The sequence below is a fragment of the Plecotus auritus genome, assembly GCF_963455305.1.
Source record: "Plecotus auritus genome assembly, chromosome: 2".
Lineage (NCBI taxonomy): Eukaryota > Metazoa > Chordata > Mammalia > Chiroptera > Vespertilionidae > Plecotus > Plecotus auritus.
The window spans coordinates 230,084,603-230,103,032 of NC_137771.1; the positions used below are offsets into that span (position 1 = coordinate 230,084,603).

Here is an 18,430-nt window from a genome sequence, read left to right on the forward strand (position 1 = left end):
GAAAATAGCCCTGGCTGGTTTGGCTCAGAGGATAGAGCTACGGCCTGCAGCCTGAAGGGTCCCAGGTTCAACTCCGGTCCAGGGCACATGCCCAGGTTTTGGGCTTGATCCCCAGTGGGGGGTGTGTGGGAGGCAGCCGATTGGTGATTCTCTCTCATCATTGATGTGTCTCTCTCCCTCTCCCTTCCTCTCTAAAATCAATAAAGTTATATCTATATTTTTTAAAAAGTGGAAAATAAGCTGCACTAAGTTACTATATGCCACCATCAGACAGGCTGAAATCTAGACGTCCGAGAACACACTGCCGTGAGGACAGAGAGAAAAAGCAAGTCTCCGATGCTGCTGGTGGGAATATAAATTGGTACCACCTGCCTGGCTGGTGAGGCTCAGGGGCTGAGCATCGACCTAGGAGCCAGGAGGTCAGCGTTTAATTCCCGGTCAGGGCACAGGCCCGGGTTGCAGGCTCGATCCCCAGTGTGGGGTGTGCAGGAGGCAGCCGATCCATGATTCTCTCTCATCATTGATGTTTCTCTCTCTCTCTCCCTTCCTCTTTCTTAAATCAATAAAAATATTTAAAAAACAAAAACAAATGTTTGTGTCCTAAAATAGAAAGATCAAGAATCTAATAAAGTAGAAACAAAAAGTCCAAAACTGTGTGCATAATTCTAAAAGGAGATAAAACATACTTGTTTTTGATCATGTTTTCCAAAGGAACTCCAGAGAACACATGAGCTTGTGAAGTGGTTAGGAGTATCATAAAAGGATGGGAGTCAAGAGGACTCGTACACATGAAAGTACTTTTAAAGTTTGGATGTCAATGAATAAATAACTCAGAAATGTTCAAAATGCACTAAAACTTGTTTTCAGTTGTCCCTTTTGGTGGCATACACTGGAAGAGATCTCCAGCAGAGAACACTCGGGAACTCCTCGGACCACCAAGTGAAAGAGCTGGCTGTAAGACGAGGCCTGTCCACCACGTCAATCTGACTCACACTCAGCCGTTCAAAACGGGAAACCGGAGGAGTGTGGCCTTCCCCCCAATGGCTCACCTTGGCTTGCTTCTTGGCTTGCTTCTTGGCTTTTTTCTGCAAGTGCTTGCTTATTCCTGACGGAATATCATTTCTCTCTTTCATGTAAGTGTCGTTATCCTTTTCTTCCTCGCTGTCTTTATCTTCATTCTCCATTGTCTTTTTCAGATTTTTATCATTTATACTTTTCTTACCACTCTTAAAATATGGGGGAAAAAGGGCCAAAAATAAAATTTTACATTTGGTGAAGAGACTTCATGCTACATAAATATTTTTCTACTCCTATTCTACAGTAATTGATTTCCCACAATGTTTGAAAATATACCGGGACAAAATTTGTTCATCTCAAATACTAAACAGCACTCTTCGAATCCTGACAAGACAAGCAAACCCACAGTGAGAGAGGTAAGGCCACGTGGAAGGGCGACAGCAGCAGCAGCGCACGGCGTTCGCCAGGCCGCAGCCCGGTGGAGCCTGCCACTTCCCAGTGCGCTTCCCGTCCCGTCCTCTCCATGTCCCAATGTAGGGGTTTCCTTTATTCATTATTTCTTTGTGTGGAAACGACAGTTTTGGGGAAAGAAAATAAATGTGTAAGACTTTAATCACTAAGTAACAGCGATTAAAAGGACCCCTGATTCATACTTAGTTGAATAATGATTTATCCAAAATTCTTAACATGTCTTCCTTTTTCCTACTAGAAACCAGATTCATATGGCTGGTCCCTATTAACACCTGAGGACTTAGGACTGTGAGGGATCTGTGGTTAGTCTTAAATAATGAAAATAAATATAACTTTCAATATGAAGAAAATACATCTTTACATATAAACTAATCAATTTAACTATAAAGAATTCCAAACACAGTCTCCTCTTTTTGTGTAAAAGAAGTTATTTACCCCATTCTCCATTCAACTATTTAAGAAAAATTCTCCACAGGCTAGTGATGTGCACACTTGGAAAAGGTGACAAGGCTCCCCATGAAATGTACAGAGGAAAACGATCTACTTAAATAAAATGAACTCAACAGTCTTACCTGATCATCTAACACTGGCAGAGACAAGTCAAGGAAAGACTCATGAACCAAGGAGACCTTAACCAACCAAAAAAGAAAACGTAAAGGAAGGAAAAGATTCACTGTCGACATCACACAGTAAGATTGGTGGCGGGGCCTCATCTTTGGAAACAGCACTGAGAACTGTGGGTTAGGGAAGCAGAACACGGGAACAACTTCCTCCGATACCAAGAGGCCCCGTGCCAGCAGCGAGTGGCGCCCGTGGCCCCGAGGACGGCTGTGGCGCAGCCTCGGTTTGAAAGCACAGCCGGCAGGCGGGGTCTTGGCAGTGAGTCCCCAGCACGACCGCCACTCACCGTTCTGCACTCGTCACACATGATTGTGCTCGTGAGCTCCCCACCGAAGATGCGGTCCACAAAACTCGGCACTGATTTTCTCTTCTCATAATCTGCATGGGGGAAATGTGTCATTACACTTACAAGATCAAGTGAAGAAGCTACAACTTCTTAACCTCGCTAGCCCTAAAATTCTACTTTTTAATTTCCTATCTCAGACTTGTCTTTCTCTACTCACAAAATTACCATGATTTTATTTGTGCTATAATCAGCGGCATATACTGCACTTTAGAGCACAACAAATGTCACACTGTCACATCTCGGGAGAAAGAAAAAGTTCTCATCCAAGACCTAGTTAGTGGAAAACAGCTGTGCGGGGCAGGGAGACGTTCTGTCATCTGTCTCCACAGAGAAGCGAGCAGACAAGCGAGGCTGGGTCGCTCCCTTCCACGCGGCAGCAAGCTGGGCGACAGTGCACGTGACCTGCTCTGTGGCGGCTACTACTGAGCTCCCTTACACACAGAGAAAAACCTTCAGGAACATGTTCCAGCCAGAACTCTCCTGTTATCCCCTGTGTCCAGAAATACTCCCGATAAATTTAGTGTAAGGGGACATCATTTTACTACCTGGCCACCCCTATTTCTACATAGGTGAAATTTACATACTTTGTTCAAATAGCAGACGTCAATTTATACAGAAACACACGTTGTGACGGATACTGACAGCAGGAGAGAGTCCCTCTGTCACCAGCCAGGCCCTTAGGGGCACCACAGAGGCAAAGAGTTGCTATCTGTTGATTCAAAATTGTGGTTTACAATACAGTAGCCACTGGTCCTGTGGGCATTTAAATCAAATTAAGTAAAATTAAGTAAAAATAAAGATGTGGCTCCTCAGCTCCACCAACCCCATTTCCAGGGCTCAGCACCCAGCGGGGGCGACTGTGGCGACAGGAGGCAGAGAAGAGTCCCGACCTCACAGAGCCCCAAGACAGACCGATGCCAGGTCGCTCACTGCCACACAGCGGTCAGAGCGAGGCTGGCTCCATAGTAATAATCCAGCTCCTGCCAACTCCCACCGACAGTGCTTCACTGATCACTGCTGACTAGGAGTTTAAGCTTTTGAAAATCAAACTATGATGTCATCTTAGCTCTATCTTTGTAAATGTCACTATAACATTGCATAAAAAGAATACGTCAGAAGTTTACTTTTTGTAAAATATCCATCTTTGAAGTACTGAACCATTTTTAAAGGTCAACGGTGATAAAGAGGAAGCATGTTAATAACTGGGTGCAAAGTACACGTGCAGGCATCTGCACCTAAGGGACAGAGGAACTCAACTACAGTGGTTTAGTCAGAAAGTCAAACATTACCTTTAACTTTATTTTTTAGTTCTTCATCCAATTTTTCAGTAGAATTACCAAATGCTTTAAGAATTCCTTTACTCACTCTCTAAAAGTAACAAAATGAATATATGCATACTATTAAATTTAAAATTTTATAATTATTTTCCTTAGAAATATGTGATCAAGTCAAGAAAGTGATCAAGAATTAGCTCTCCAAACTTACTGAATAAAAATTAATATTTCTAAAATCACATTTTCAAAATTAATTCCAGGAGCTAAAAAGAATTATACTTATAAAACCACTAACCCATGGAAAAGGCACTGTCCTATCATTTCAAAAGTTTAACCTACTCAAACCAAAGCTTTCCAAACAGGCCCATCTCCTTTGCAGAGACCACTGAGCTCCGTCCTAGAGGCAGGACGGTCTGAGGAGAGCCACGGGGACAGACTCCAGCCGGACAGCCCGCCCATCACGAGGGGCCTGGAGGCTTCCTACACTCCAGCTCCAGAATCTAGGAGCGAGGCGACGGTAACCGCGTCTACCTCGCAGAATGGCTGTGAAGACTCAGCTATTCGTATAAAATACTAAGCACAGTGGTTGACATAAGAGCAAAATAAATATTAGTTGTTATCACTACATTATTACTATTACTAATTATATTCACATCCCCAAGTACATTACTTTCCATCCTGGCAAGTAACAAAAACTTTAAAATGAGACAAATGTCCCGACTCATACAAAGTGAGTTAATATATAGTAAATCTTCACCAACGACGTCAGTAGATTCTGCGACTTTAAGCAAAAAGACATATCAAAGCCCATGTTACCACCCGCTATTGACAGAGAGAGTTAAGCCCTAAGGCTCATCAGCGTGACAGCAACGCAACACGGACAACACCACGTTGCTCATTCCTCGAGGCCACGGCGCTTCCCCGGCTCGAAAGGCTGGGCAGAGTCCCACTCAGCATCCGCGAGGCGCTGCGGTGGGAACTGGAGCTCGCGGGTGCGGCCCGGACCCAGCACCCCGAAGGACGTGATGCTGGAACGTCACGCAACACAGAGCATCATCTCTAACGCTCGTCATCACTCTGATGACTGAGCCGGACCGAAAAGGCTGGTGCAGAAAACGTCTGCCCGACCCAACGGCCTCAGTAACTACTTTGACTGCTTTAATGCCCCTTAAGATACCAATGACAGGAGTTAGTGAGATGAGGTTATAAAACATGCTGACTTGGTGTTCTTCTGCTCTCATCCCATCCAGTAAGTACCGGAGCAGCTCCTGGCTGTCCTGCTGCTGATAGCCTTTGAAGCGCACTGCTCTACGGAAGAAAGGGAAACAGACAGGGGAAAGTGATGATGAGTCTACTACAACGGGAAACTCTTTTCACAAGGTCTTAGGATCAAATCCCGAATCTTGATGTGCCCTGGTTTCTTAGAATTTCTGTGTAGTCCAACAACACCCTTGGCAGATGTCACTGTCACATAAAGCACATGTTCTTTAATCCAAATGCAACAGCCGATGCGTTCATGTGTGCACTGGGCTGGTTCTCGTGCTACGAATGTTCACGGAATTTCTCAGCATCTGACTTGGGCACTGAAGGCACCCTCAGCGCAGATACTCACTTCTTACAGACCTGGGAGAAGAGCTCCTTCGGCGTCACGACTCCCTTTGAGGTCTCCTGCATCTCACTGAGAAACTGGCTCATGGCCAAAGTCAGAGGGCCCGGAGGCTCAAGGTGAATTTCCAAGGGCTCCTGGAGACGGGAACAAAAATACTCCCATCATCATTCCAATTTAGGAATCGTTTATCTTAGCGAGATGTTAACTAGTTAACCTATGCTGCCAATGTGCCTGAGTTGTCTATTCAAAAGTTCCAAATACACATCAACAGATGTAGAAAGAAAGGTTCTGTCACAGACTATTTTATGAAGAATTGAGTTCTACTGGTTTAGTTTTAGATGATCAGGGACTCAGGATACTTAAGAAGCAAAAGACCTCATGCAAAAGCTAAGGTGGAATTCACGTGGCTACACTTTGGTATGCCCAGGGCCTCACAAACTTCCCAGCATTCCCAAGAAGGAAGCCACACACACGAGCACAGCACGATGCAGCAAAGAAGCAGCAAAGAAATGGGGGGGGCCCTCCTTATACTTCCTGTTGGTCTGAAAGTCACTAACTTGGTAGCCTAAACACAACAAACAAAAATGATGAAAATGAGCATCAATGCTTTAAAGTAACTTAAACTATGGATATTCACAGAGGAAAATTCGTGATTATAAAGAAAATCTTAAAGTACATACTGTTAGTGCCAAGTCAGGCGGTTCAATTTTTACAATGGTTCCAGACATTTTTACTTCCTTCAGTAGTTCTCTAAGCACTGGTGTTTGTGACAAATTCTGGAATGTAGGATGGAAAAGGAAAGTTATCTCAAGACAAATCAACCCCTTCGATCCAAACACAAAGCCACTCCCAACATTGCAATCTCGACTCTCCATCCAGGAAACAAGCAATGGATGCTCTTCTCCCCTCTCCATGCTCATCAGCACTTCAATTCCGGGCACAAGCAGCCCCTGGGAAGGCATTCTCCACCCCCCCACCCCCCGCCTCCACCATGGTTCTCTCAGCCCATGCACCCACTGTTCTGTCCAGGGTTAGCCCGTGCCCCCGCGCCCGCCCCCCCACCGCCCCAAGGGCAAGTCCTGAGGGCAGGGGTCATGTTTGTTTTGAACCCGTCAGCAGTGTTTTACTGACATGCAAAGTAAGTACTTCCTTGAGTTTTCTTTGAAAACATGGGAATAAATTACTTAGGGCGAAAACTCAATACTGGAAGTAACAAATAGGGAGATACTAGATTTTTATAGGAGGAAAATTAACGCTGGCACCTGCATAACTGCATTGAAGAAACACGTGTTCCCCAAATTACTGAGTCCTTTCACAGTTATTTGAGAAGTAAAATTCATGGAAGTTTCTCTAGCCATGTTTTCCTTTTTCTCTCTCTCTTGTTCATTTTTACTCTCCTTTTCTAATTTTTTATTTTCAAGTTCAATGTTACCATTATCTTTTGCTGCTTTAGAAAAAAAAGAAAGAAAAAATGATTTAGCAAAATGTGTAATATAGCCATATCAAATGCAAAGTTACACTGAGGACGGAGTACTAGAGTTTGTGAATTTTACCCACTATCATTATTTGCCACCTGCTTGATTTTAAATGTTTTCTAATAAATATAAGTAAACTACCATTGAGAGAGAAAAACCAGTAAATAAAAAATACTCAAAACTGAGGTGAGCATTAGTCTGACAAATAAAACCAAACAGGATATGCTTTTTAGCAAAAACCCCTTTGTTAATGCACAAAGTTTTCTACAAATGAGCATATCTTACCTTGTACAACTGTAATATAGAGCAATCAAGTAAAGAATGTATACATGAAATAAAACGTGTAATGAATTCAAAAACGCACCCTGAAGTTAGGAACAAACAATTGTGGCTCTGCCAACACTCCTGTGACTGTAAAAACCTGCACAAACTTAAAGCTAAGGATGCATAGCACCCAATCAATTTAATGATGTGTGAAAAGTACCTGAATAGTATCTGGCCTTGTGAAGGACTTACAAGTACTTTACTTTTATATCACCCAAACAAGAGTAAATTCAGTCTAAAGCAGGTCGACTGTGCCCTGGCCGGTGTGGCTCAGTGGACAGAGCGTTAGCCTGTGGACTGAGGGTCTCAGGTTCGATTCCAGTCAAGGGCAACATGCCTGGGTTGGGGGCTCCATCCCCAAAGGGGGATCCATGATTCTCTCTCATCACTGATGTTCCTTTCTCTCTATCCCTCTCCCTTCCTCTCTGAAGTCAATAAAAACATATATAAAAAAGTAATTTAAGTCTTAAAAAAAAATAAAGCAGGTCGACCTTAAGCCCCTGTGCAGGGAGGGTATGGGAACAGGGCGTGACTGCTCATCAGTGAGACCAGACTCTTCATCACAGGGGACTAGGTTATTTCTGATTCCCTTCTAATTCTAACACTTCAGAATTATCTCTATTTTCAGTTTTACATCCTTAAACCAAAAATAGTCTCACAGTTTAAAGTCAATCATAATTAATATTACTCAACTATATGCAATACTGGGTAGTCCAGTACATTATTCAAATATCACAAGATATGTAGGTCAACATCACAGTCTCTATTAAGGAACAAGTGATTCTTTTACCTGATTCTGGAGCTGTAATACGGGCTTGTTTCCTAACGTAATCAACCACCTGACCCAACCGGTTTGAACGACAATACTGCACCTCTTCATCACATAGGTAACACCTGTGTCCCAAAGACCACAGAGGAAAAGTGACACACTAACAAGCAAAAGGGCACAAATCAGGATTCCTGGAATCCGAAGTGTAGAACCATCAGATTATTTTATTAGAGAAAATGAAATTAAAACTTGTGTGTTTTCTTAAAGAAGACTGTCCATGTTAACTCTGGTTTACTATTAATAACATTAGCCCAAATTATGGCTACATACAAATACTGTGAAAAATACCCCAAACAAACATACTAGTAGTACTCGAAATGGCTACTTACAACATTAAAGTCAAAAGTTTTCTCTACGCATATTTCAAAGTACAAACCTACATCATCAAAATTAACAAATCTTATAATCTATCTATAATAATAAAAGCATAATATGCAAATCAACCGAACGGCCGAACAGCGGAATGACCGTCCAGACGACCTTCCGGACGAAGCCAGGGCAGCGAGGGCCGAGGCGGCTGAGGCAGCGAAGGCCTACTCTTGCATGAATTTCTAGTTGTCAGATAACATTCCGTGAACACTGCTGTGTAAGTGGTTTTTAAAGATGTGAAAACTGTCATGTAAATGCACTGCCAACGTTTTACTATACCCTGTTAGGCTGGAGTGTGTTCTTGGTGTCCCAACTGCTAAACTAAAAGCAACCTGCCATACGCTTTACAGTATCACAAGCAAGAGGAAAGGATGAGGGCTCCTAGTGTGCACACGCCCCAGGTGTTGTGCTAGTGCAATACTAAGCAGAAGCTTCTCCTAACACCAGCCTCCAGCCTTCTGCAAGTGGTGGTTTACACAAACAAAAACGTCAACTTCCTCGCTCCTTTAACATCTCAAACACCTCCCTTCTCCAACGACTTCCGGCCAGGAAGCCGAAACTCACCATACACTCCAGTTGTCCAAGCTGAGCACCAGACAGTGGGGCTCGGACCTTGGCGTCAGGTAGTGCTTCAGAGCGTGCTGCTCCTGGGAGTTCCTGCCGCAGCCCTAGGGAACCAGCATCACCAGGGTCAAGGCCACGGAAGTTCACCCAAAGAGGGGGGAATTCATACTCTATAGTGAACAAGTGGCTCGAGAAATTCTGCCTTTCTCACAATTTTGAAAACACAGTGTTAGACTCTGAAGAGTCTCGATGTTGTGGAAACCTAGGCGTGGAGAAAACCAGGAAGAGGGCTCCTTCCCTGTAGCTGCCCCTCCGGACCCCACCAGCCGTGCCAGTGCAGTCGTTCACTGGGGCTAGTTTGGACTCTGTATCGGCTTCCTACATAGTAGTTCCCTAACTTCAACCTCTTTGTTCACATACATATTTTTTCAGTTTAATGTTCATAAAACAAAGCTCTGTTTATGTGCTTAATTCAAAAATTATAAATTACTCTTAAACTCCTAGTCAACAAACCTGACACCCTCTGACCGAACCCGGCTCTCCAGGCTCAGGTCCATCCTCCTCCTGTCCACGTACGTCTACCAGCGAGCACACTCGGCACCTGCCCAGCCAACAGCATCTTGTTCCCGTGATTCCCTTCACGGAATCCTTTCCCGCCACTGCCTCTGCTCAGACCCCACCCAGTCCTCCGATCCCGCTCCAAGGCTACCTCCCTCAGAAGAATTACTATGCTTGTACTCCCAGAGGAAAAAATTATGTTCTTCCAGTGAATACTCTCCTACCAAATATGGTGTAAATTCCTGGTGGCATTCCTTACTTTCTACCTTATATTAAAGTTGCTAATGTTTATGTCCATCCTCCCCTGAACTGTAAATCCTGAAGGCACAAAAAATGAGTTAGTCTTTCTATTATCAAAATTATCTAGAAAAAGGAAAGTCAATAGCATTAATTGAACAAATGAGATTTTTTTTATAGTTCCAAACTCAAACTTTTTCTTTTTCTTCCTTATTGTTGAAAGTATTACAGATGTCCCCCTTTTTCCTCTCACTGACCCCCTCCATCCCACACCCTCCAGGCCTACCACACTGTTCTCTATGCCCATGGGCTATGCACATATGCATATAAATGAGAGGTTTTTACCCACAAGATCTAAAGTCTTATTCGTAAAAGAACATGCATTTCCTGCCTGCAGCGGGTTGAATCACTGCTAAGAAATACACCTGGACCGTGCATCTGCCTGCACCAGGCCAGCTCCCATGGACAGCACTGCAGTGATGGGTCCCGTTTCCAGTGCAGCTAAAAATATACTTTGGAGGAGGACTATTTGTCAGTGGCTTCTAACCCTCTAACTATGATATAAAACACTACTGATTAGTTCATCCCACTCAACATTTAATTCTAAAATGAATTAAATTTGACATTAATTTTGAGAATTAATATCACCATTGCAAATCAACTGAAACGTAAGAATCAAAGAGTTGTCTTAAGACAGCAGCTGAGAATCACAGTGCAAAAGATAACTACAGTGGGATGAAAGTAATAGTTAATATTGACTAGGAATTTAAAGGATAGCAAAATAAATAAAATGTAGAATAAAGTTAAAGTCGCAAAATATATTCCCGCTCACCATATGCGTTTAAGAGGTTCAATGGAAACCTTTCAAGTACAAATAAGTAAATGTGTTCTTTGCTAACCATCTTTAAACACTGTCTGACCATGACGGGACAGCACCATTCACCTCTCAGAAAGGCTGAAGAGAAAACACTGCCTGGACACAGAGGAAGTGCACCCCTCGCACTGCGGCAGGAACATGAAGTGGCACAGCTGAACTGGGGGCAGCGGAGTACCACATGGCCCAGCCACTGGCTCCTGAGCACACTTCCCAGAGAAATGAATTCTGAAAGCCACATAAATACTGGTACACAGCGTTCATAGCAGCTTTATTCATAACTGCCACAAATGGGACCAGCCAGACATCCTGCAAAAGGTGAGCAGTTAAGCAAGCAGCAATACAATTAAACCGCCCACCACCACTCAGCAATAGAACAGACTTACAATACCCAACCCGGATGACTCTTTGGTGATTATGTAAGTGAAAAACCAATCCCAAAATGTTGTGTACTATATGGTCCCATTTATAGAACATTTTTTATTTTTTAATGTTTTTATTGATTTTTAGTGAGAAAGGAAGGGACAGGGAGAGAGAGAAACATTGATGAGAGAGAAACATCATTGATCAGCTGCTTCCTGCATGCCCCCAACTGGGGATCGAGCCCACAACCCGGGCATGTGCCCTGACCGGGAATCAAACCAGTGAGCTCTTGGTTCATGGGTTGAAGCTCAACCACTGAGCCACGCCAGCCAGGCTGTATAGCATTTTTTTTTTAAATACTGACAACAGAGTAACTTTTATTTTATTTACTTATTATTATTTTGTGGTTGTTGCTCATCCTTACCCGAGGATATTTTTCCACTGGTTTTTGAGGAGAGTGGGAGAGAGAGTGAAAGACAGAAACATCGATGAGAGAAACACATCCATTGGTTGCCTCCTGCATGAGCCCTGACCACGGCCGGGCCAAGGAGGGGCCTACAACCAAAGTACATGCCCTTGACCAAAATCGAACTCAGGACCCTTTGGTCCACAGGCTTGACCGGAATCGAACCTGGGACCCTGAGTCCGCAGGCCGACGCTCTATCCGCTAGCCAAACCAGTTAGGGCAATACTGTATTAGTTTTGCTAAAATGTTACCACTGGGAGAAACTGGGCAAAGTGTACAGAGGCATCTCTGTATTATTTCTTACACTGCGTTTGAGTCTGTAATCATCTCAGTAAAATTTCAATTGAAAAACAAAGATCTCGGCCTCATCTTCAAGCTTTATGGCAGGCCTGGCTGGCAGCCCTGTCCCCTAGCCAATACAGGTGACTATGAGACCCTGACCTCTAGTGCGTGCATACCGGGGAGCTGTTCTGCCACTCAGATACCCCCACCCACAAGACCAAGGTACTCCCTTCTCCCAGCTGCCTGCTGACAGCTCACAGCTTGGTCTGTCCATCCTCAGGAATTATCCTGAGAAAGGAAGCTGGCTTGGCTAAGGGTGGCCCCCCACCCCACCTGTCCCAACACCAAGGCAGCCCACATCCAAGGACTGGTCTAAGCACAGGTACCAAGACCACGGCTCATCCTGAGACTAGCTGAGGCCCTGAATGTCTGCCTCTTCGCTCTCCCTCAGCCTAACCCTGCCTCCCTCGGTTTTCCTGGTGAAGACAGTGCAAACACACCCCAGGAAACCACCTACATCTCACAAACCTCAGTCCAGGCACCGGCTCCCGAGGGAACATGGCCTATGGGAGCTGGCAGCCGCTCACCATCCTGTACTCAGGGAGCACCTTCTGAAACAAGCCGAGTTTGTAAAACCCCACAGTGACCAACGTCTAAGCATACCTGATGGCCACATTTAAGACACAGCCAAACTGAAGGGTTTTCTTCTGCTGCTTCTTCAGATTGATCTTTCACTTTATTGTCTGTCTTACAATCTTGGCAAATATTCCATTCCACATTCACTAAAGCCTTTTTCAGAATACCTTGTTCCAATCCTTTTCTAATGTGTCTGCACACAGGTTCTATTAAAACAAACAACACGTGAGTGATGAGATAAAATACAACTTTCTTCAGAGAATCTCAAAGCTTACCTTTCATTTGAACTTCAAATATGAATTTATCCTCGGTACAAACTGTTAGATAATCTGAACAGTAACACTGTGTTTGGTATCTGAATATCAGTTGGTTATGAGAGAAATCTGGAGTTTTGCTGTTTTTGTAGTCCTACATGCATTCACTTCGATGCATTTAACTATTTCCTTTAATTGAGGCCTTTGTCAGATTTATTATCCTCTTTATTTTAAACGTGTGCAGAGAGGTGCTTGCTCAGTCGGCAGGCCCCGTGCTGAGGCAGGTGCCAGGAAACCGGAAGAGCCAAGCTCAGCTCTTCTCACTGAGGAGCTCACACTCTGGCAGGAGAGGCAGAAAAACAAATACGTGTACAGGAATCCCAAAGTACGTTACCGTAGCACAAGGGAGGAGACGCAGCCACTGAAAGTCTCACAACTGTAGACAGTAGATGTGAGCTATGAGCTCATGGTCTTTTTTATCAACGGACTAATCATGCCATTAAAATGTTGAAGACTGTTAAACAACATCCTATATAATAAAAGGCTAATATGCCAATAGACGGAATGGCAGAACTGGAACAACCGAACAACTGGTCACTATGACGTGCGCTGACCACCAGGGGGCGTGCACGGAACACGGCAGGCGTCGGCCGCGGTGGGATGGTGGAGGTGAGCAGGGGCGCCAGACCAAGGCGGGGCGCCGGTCGCTGTCATTGGGGCTCTGGTGGTTACTGAAAATTCTTTGCTCCAGTGCCGCGGTCCTACCCAGGGCTCGCCCCTGCTGCCGACGACAGCCCCGCTCACACCCACTGCCTGCGCCCAGCACTGGCCCCAATCGCTCTGCGCCGTCAACGGGTGCTAGCAGGGCTGGCGCCCTCAGCGTGTGGGAGTGGCGACAGCAGGAGTGGGGCTGCCGGCCGACGGGACTGGGGGGCGGGGGGGGGTTCCATGGCAGGAGGGGCCGGGCGGGGGCGCGGAAGATGGGCCAGGACCTGCCCCTGTGCCTACTGCAGCCTCACGGCCCACAGTTCCTTTCAAGGTGCACGGATTTGTGCACTGTGCCCCTAGTGTACTGGATAAAAACATTAAGTTGAAATGCAAATTACAGCCCTAGCTGGTGTAGCTCAGTGAATAGAGTGTCAACTGTGGACTGAAGGGTCCCAGGTTGGATTTCTTCTGGTCAGGGCATATGCCCGGGTTGCAGGCTTGATCCCCAACCTGAAATCAATTTCTCTCTGAAATCAGTTTTTTAAAAAAGAAATGCAAATTACAGAACAATAATGTACACTTTGATCCCTTTTTAAAAAATTTTTAAAATATATTTTTTATTGATTTCAGAGAGTAAGGGAGAGGGAAAGAGAGAGAAACATCAATGATGAGAGAATCATTGATCGGCTGCCTCCCACTCACCCCCTACTAGGGATCAAGCCCACAATCTGGGCAAGTGCCCTTGACCTGAATCAAACCTGGGACCCTTCAGTCTGCATGCCGACGCTCTATCCACTGAGTTAGGGCGATCCCATTTTTACACATTAAAAAAATGGCCATTTACAGACATAAACATCACTTTAAAGGTTCAATTGGTGAAATATACCTAAAGATTCAGAAGAATCATCAACTGGAACAATTTTTCCCTTTATCCGTTTCTTTCCCATGTTGGCACTTCATGGATTACTTCCTGACACAAAATAACAATCTAGAAAACAAGATAAAGTTGACTTGATAAAAAAAAGGTCATTTATACTTTCTGAGACAGTAATAGAACTCAGCCATAGATAACATTTTACATGTTTATCATACACTATCTATAATAATAAAAGGGTAATATGCTAATTAGACTGGACGTCCTTCCTGACGAAGCTGGGACCTGTGAGCAGCTGGAGGGAAGCCAGCCCAGGTCCCGGGTGCTAGAGGGAAGCTGGTGCTAGCAGCCGGGGGCGGGGGGGGGGGAGGAAGGCTACTCTTGCACGAATTTCGTGCATTAGGCCTCTAGTCATTTATAAAGACCATTCACATATATCATGTAGTTTTCAATAAAAACTCTGAAGTAGAGAGAATAAATAGTACTACACTGGTTTCCTAGCTTACGAAACGGATTCTTAGTCAGGTTAAGAGGTTTTCAATAGCCCTGGCTGGTTTGGCTCAGTGGATGGAGCGTTGGCCTGAGGACTGAAGGGTCCCAGGTTCGATTCCGGTCAAGCGCACATGACTGGGTTGTGGGCCCGATCCCCATTAGGGGGCATGCAGGAGACAGATTTTCTCTCATCACTGATGTTTCTCTCTCTCTCCCTCTCCTTTCCTCTCTGAAATCAATAAAAATACATTTTAAAAAAAAGGTGTTTTTTTTTTTGTAATATATTTTATTGATTTTTTTACAGAGAGGAAGGGAGAGGGAGAGTTAGAAACATCGATGAGAGAGAAACATCAGCTGCCTCCTGCACACTCCCCACTGGGGATGTGCCTGCAATCAAGGTACATGCCCTTGACCAGAATCGAACCTGGGACCCTTCAGTCCGCAGGCTGACACTCTATCCACTGAGCCAAACCGGTTAGGGCAAAAAAGAGGTTTTCAATAAATGTGAAGGTTAGGAGAGAACCCAGGTCTTCTTACACAGACCTGAAGTCTCAGCACGTGACACCATTTGGATTCAACTTCTCACTAAGAACATGTGAAATGCGTGGCACGCAGACAATGTCCTTCCCTTCTAAGTTTCCTTTCTTTCTTTCTTTCTTTTTTTAAAATATATTTTTATTTATTTCAGAGACGAAGGGAGAGGGAGAGAGAGATAGAAACATCAATGATGAGAGAGAATCATTGACCGGCTGCCTCCTGCATGTCCCACACTGGGAATGGAGCCCGTAACACAGGCATGTACCCTGACAGGGAATTGAACTGTGACTTCCTGGTCCACAAATTGATGCTCAACCACTGAGCCATGCTGGCCAGGCTAAGCTTCCTTTTTTAGCTCTAAGGTCTATGCAAATTAAATCAATAATTTCTCTAAGAAAAATTATAAATAATTCTGAAAACAAACTATTAAAGTGAGTTAGAAAATTTGCAAAATAATTACCAGGCCAAAAAGAAACAATGATAGATTGTTCTGCATTTTCCACACCAGGATTTCCTATATGAATACTACCCTATATAGGTATTATACGATAATTTATTATAATTGCATTGTCAAATATTTATATTATAAAGTCAGTTTGGAATACTATGACAAATCTAGCTGCACATCAGCTCTGCACCTTCTTAGGCAACAATGCAAAATTAGTAAATATGAAAAGTACTGAAAGTACATATGGGTCTACATAATTTTAAATAATAGTAATGATTTTGAAAAGTTGCACTTAACATACATTACAATAGCTTAGTGTCAAAATCACTGACTATCTGACCTGGCATGCTTACTAAAATTCTGATTACATTAGTGTAAAGTTAGACTTGGAACATATGTTTTGAAAACACTTCCCAATTAATTCTGCTACTTTAGCTGTCACCATGTCTTGTCTTAGAGCAGTGGTCAGCAAACTGCGGCTCGCGAGCCACATGCAGCTCTTTGGCCCCTTGAGTGTTGCTCTTCCACAAAATACCACGGCCTGGGCGAGTCTATTTTGAAGAAGTGGCAATAGAAGAAGTTTAAGTTTAAAAAATTTGGCTCTCAAAAGAAATTTCAATCGTTGTACTGTTGATATTTGGCTCTGTTGACTAACGAGTTTGCCGACCACTGGCGTAAGGCATTACCCTTACCCAGAAGTTTTGACTTCAGGTTAAAGACATTAGTACATTATTAAAATGTTTTTTAAGTGTTTTTCCCTAAGGCAGTGGTCGGCAAACTCATTAGTCAACAGAGCGGCAAACCGCCGCGGCTCACGAGCCGCAGTTTGCCGACCACTGTCTTAGAGTCTTACAAATATTCCTCTTTTAGCTCTTAATGGGTTAGTGTAATTTTTAAAGGTAAATTCAAAAGGCCTGTATGAAAAATTAGTACCACATCAAGTAATTGTTAACCTTTACAAAGATAATCTAAAATGTAACAAGTTTACAAAGTAAATAAATAAAGAATACAAAGTATATAGGTATATATAATACAAGGTATATTTTATGTATGTTTTCTTGCCCTAAAGATAACATTTAACATAACTTATCTAGAATTGTAGATTTTAGGGGGGAAAAATACCACTCAAGTTCTTGCCTCCAGTCAAACTCCCTCTAACCTGTGCTGCATTCTGGCACCAGAAACATCTTCCCATGATGCCATTTCCATCACATCACTCTTGACTGGAAGCATTTAACAGGCTCCAGTCCACATTCCCGAGCCTGCACTCAGGGCCTTCACAAGTTGTTCCCAATGCTCTGCAACCCTGACCCTCATTACGTCTCAAAAAGAACCAGTGAAGTTTAATCACATGGTGCTTCTGCTCTTCAAAGCCCTTTCATGATCACCATCTCATTGGCGTCTCACAACAACTCTGAACACGGAGCATTTCACTAAAGGGGGAAACTCCACACCAAGATGATGAAGGACCACAGGGCGTCAGAGATGGAACCGAGGGCAGACCGTTCTCTCCCCCCCAGTCCATCCTTGGTGCCCTCCACTCCAAACACCTGCCTCTGACCGCGAGCTGGGGCATCCTCAACCTGGACATGTGCAACTTCTCCCCCTGGGATCTAAAGGTCCGGGAAAAGGAGCGGCTTTAGGCACTGCCTCTGAATTACCTAAAACTGTGTTAGTAGGTCCTCAAGAAACACTTGGTGCCTGGAAATACCTGACGGACTAAGGATGATCACAAGGTGCAGAGGTACATACAAGAGAACGAAGCAACCACGTGGAGAAGGTGGCGTCTGCCCCGTGAAGGCAGCGCTCTCAGAACTGCTTTGAGGGAAACTTGAAGGATGAGCTGTGACTGGACGGTGGCGGTGACGTCAATGCTGCGGAAACAGCCCCAGTAAAGTTTTGACAACTGTACAGGGCATCTAATGAGCCATGGGAAGAGAGCCGTGGGCACCGTCAGCTGTAAAACATCAAGAAATCTTAGTGAGCCCGGCCGGTGCGGCTCAGTGGTTGAGCGCCGACCTATGAACCAGGAGGTCAGGGTTCAATTCCCGGTGAGGGCACAGGCCCAGGTTGCGGGCTGGATCGCCAGTGCAGGGTGTGCAGGAGGCAGCCGATCCATGATTCCCTCTCATCACGGATGCTTCTCTCTCTCCCGCTGCCTTCTTCTCTGAAATCAATAAAAATATATTTCTTAAAAAAGCATGGAAGCGCCTGGACTGCTGTCAGCAGGTCTGGACCGTGGCGCCGAGTTTGGGGTCCGACCCTGGAGCACAGGGTCGCCGAGGTGACGGCCCGCTCCCCCCGCGCCCCAGCCCTCTCCCCGCAACGGCCGCCATCCTCGGGAACCGCGGGCTCCCGGGGCGAGGGGGGAGCCAGCACCCACAACTCATTGGGCAGCGCCTGGAAGTGACAGGACGAGGCCAGCGAGGCCCCGGCGCCGGGCGAGGCCGGGACCCGCGCTCCGAGCGAGGCCGCGGCGCAGAGAGCGAGGCCGGCAGGAGACTCGCGTCCCGGGCGCAGGAGGCCGCGCGGCCAGGCCACGACTCACCCGCGGCGACGGCGCCCATCCCTGCACTCCTCGCGGGCCCCGCACGGCCGGCTCCGTCCTCCTCCCCGTGGCGAATTAGAGGCGACAGAGCGGAAGCCGGAGCGGCCGGACAGCAGCCACTTCCGGTGCGCGGCTCTGCGGTGCGCACGCGCGCGCCTCGAGCCGGAAGTTCAGTCGCCGCGTCCGGAAGGTCTGCTTCCTAGTGAGTTCCGCCGCGGGGCGTGGCTGTGGGTTGTTCACCTGCTGGTTAGCGG

At 45.3% G+C, this 18,430-nt stretch overlaps 1 protein-coding gene across 9 annotated transcripts in view; it reads right to left on the reverse strand.

Moving 5' to 3' along the window:
- USP16 (ubiquitin specific peptidase 16) overlaps window positions 1–18,355 on the reverse strand; it is a 25,392-nt gene extending 7,037 nt beyond the window's left edge. Inside the window, exons 1-14 of one of the 9 annotated variants that reach the window (XM_080655281.1) lie at window positions 18,177–18,355; window positions 17,381–17,585; window positions 14,164–14,265; window positions 12,343–12,521; window positions 8,900–9,003; window positions 7,928–8,031; window positions 6,601–6,785; window positions 6,019–6,114; window positions 5,342–5,472; window positions 4,950–5,037; window positions 3,745–3,823; window positions 2,396–2,487; window positions 2,061–2,117; window positions 1,050–1,226 (exon numbers count right to left, since the gene is read on the reverse strand). In XM_080655281.1, coding sequence (XP_080511407.1) covers window positions 1,050–1,226; window positions 2,061–2,117; window positions 2,396–2,487; window positions 3,745–3,823; window positions 4,950–5,037; window positions 5,342–5,472; window positions 6,019–6,114; window positions 6,601–6,785; window positions 7,928–8,031; window positions 8,900–9,003; window positions 12,343–12,521; window positions 14,164–14,224 — 1,353 coding nt within the window. In that variant the 5' untranslated portion in view covers window positions 14,225–14,265; window positions 17,381–17,585; window positions 18,177–18,355. Of the gene's footprint in view, window positions 1–1,049; window positions 1,227–2,060; window positions 2,118–2,395; window positions 2,488–3,744; window positions 3,824–4,949; window positions 5,038–5,341; window positions 5,473–6,018; window positions 6,115–6,600; window positions 6,786–7,927; window positions 8,032–8,899; window positions 9,004–12,342; window positions 12,522–14,163; window positions 14,266–17,289; window positions 17,586–18,176 lie in introns of all 9 variants that reach the window. The other 8 variants (XM_080655284.1, XM_080655285.1, XM_080655283.1 and 5 more) reach the window with 8 other exon arrangements.
- Window positions 18,356–18,430: the final 75 nt, after the last annotated feature.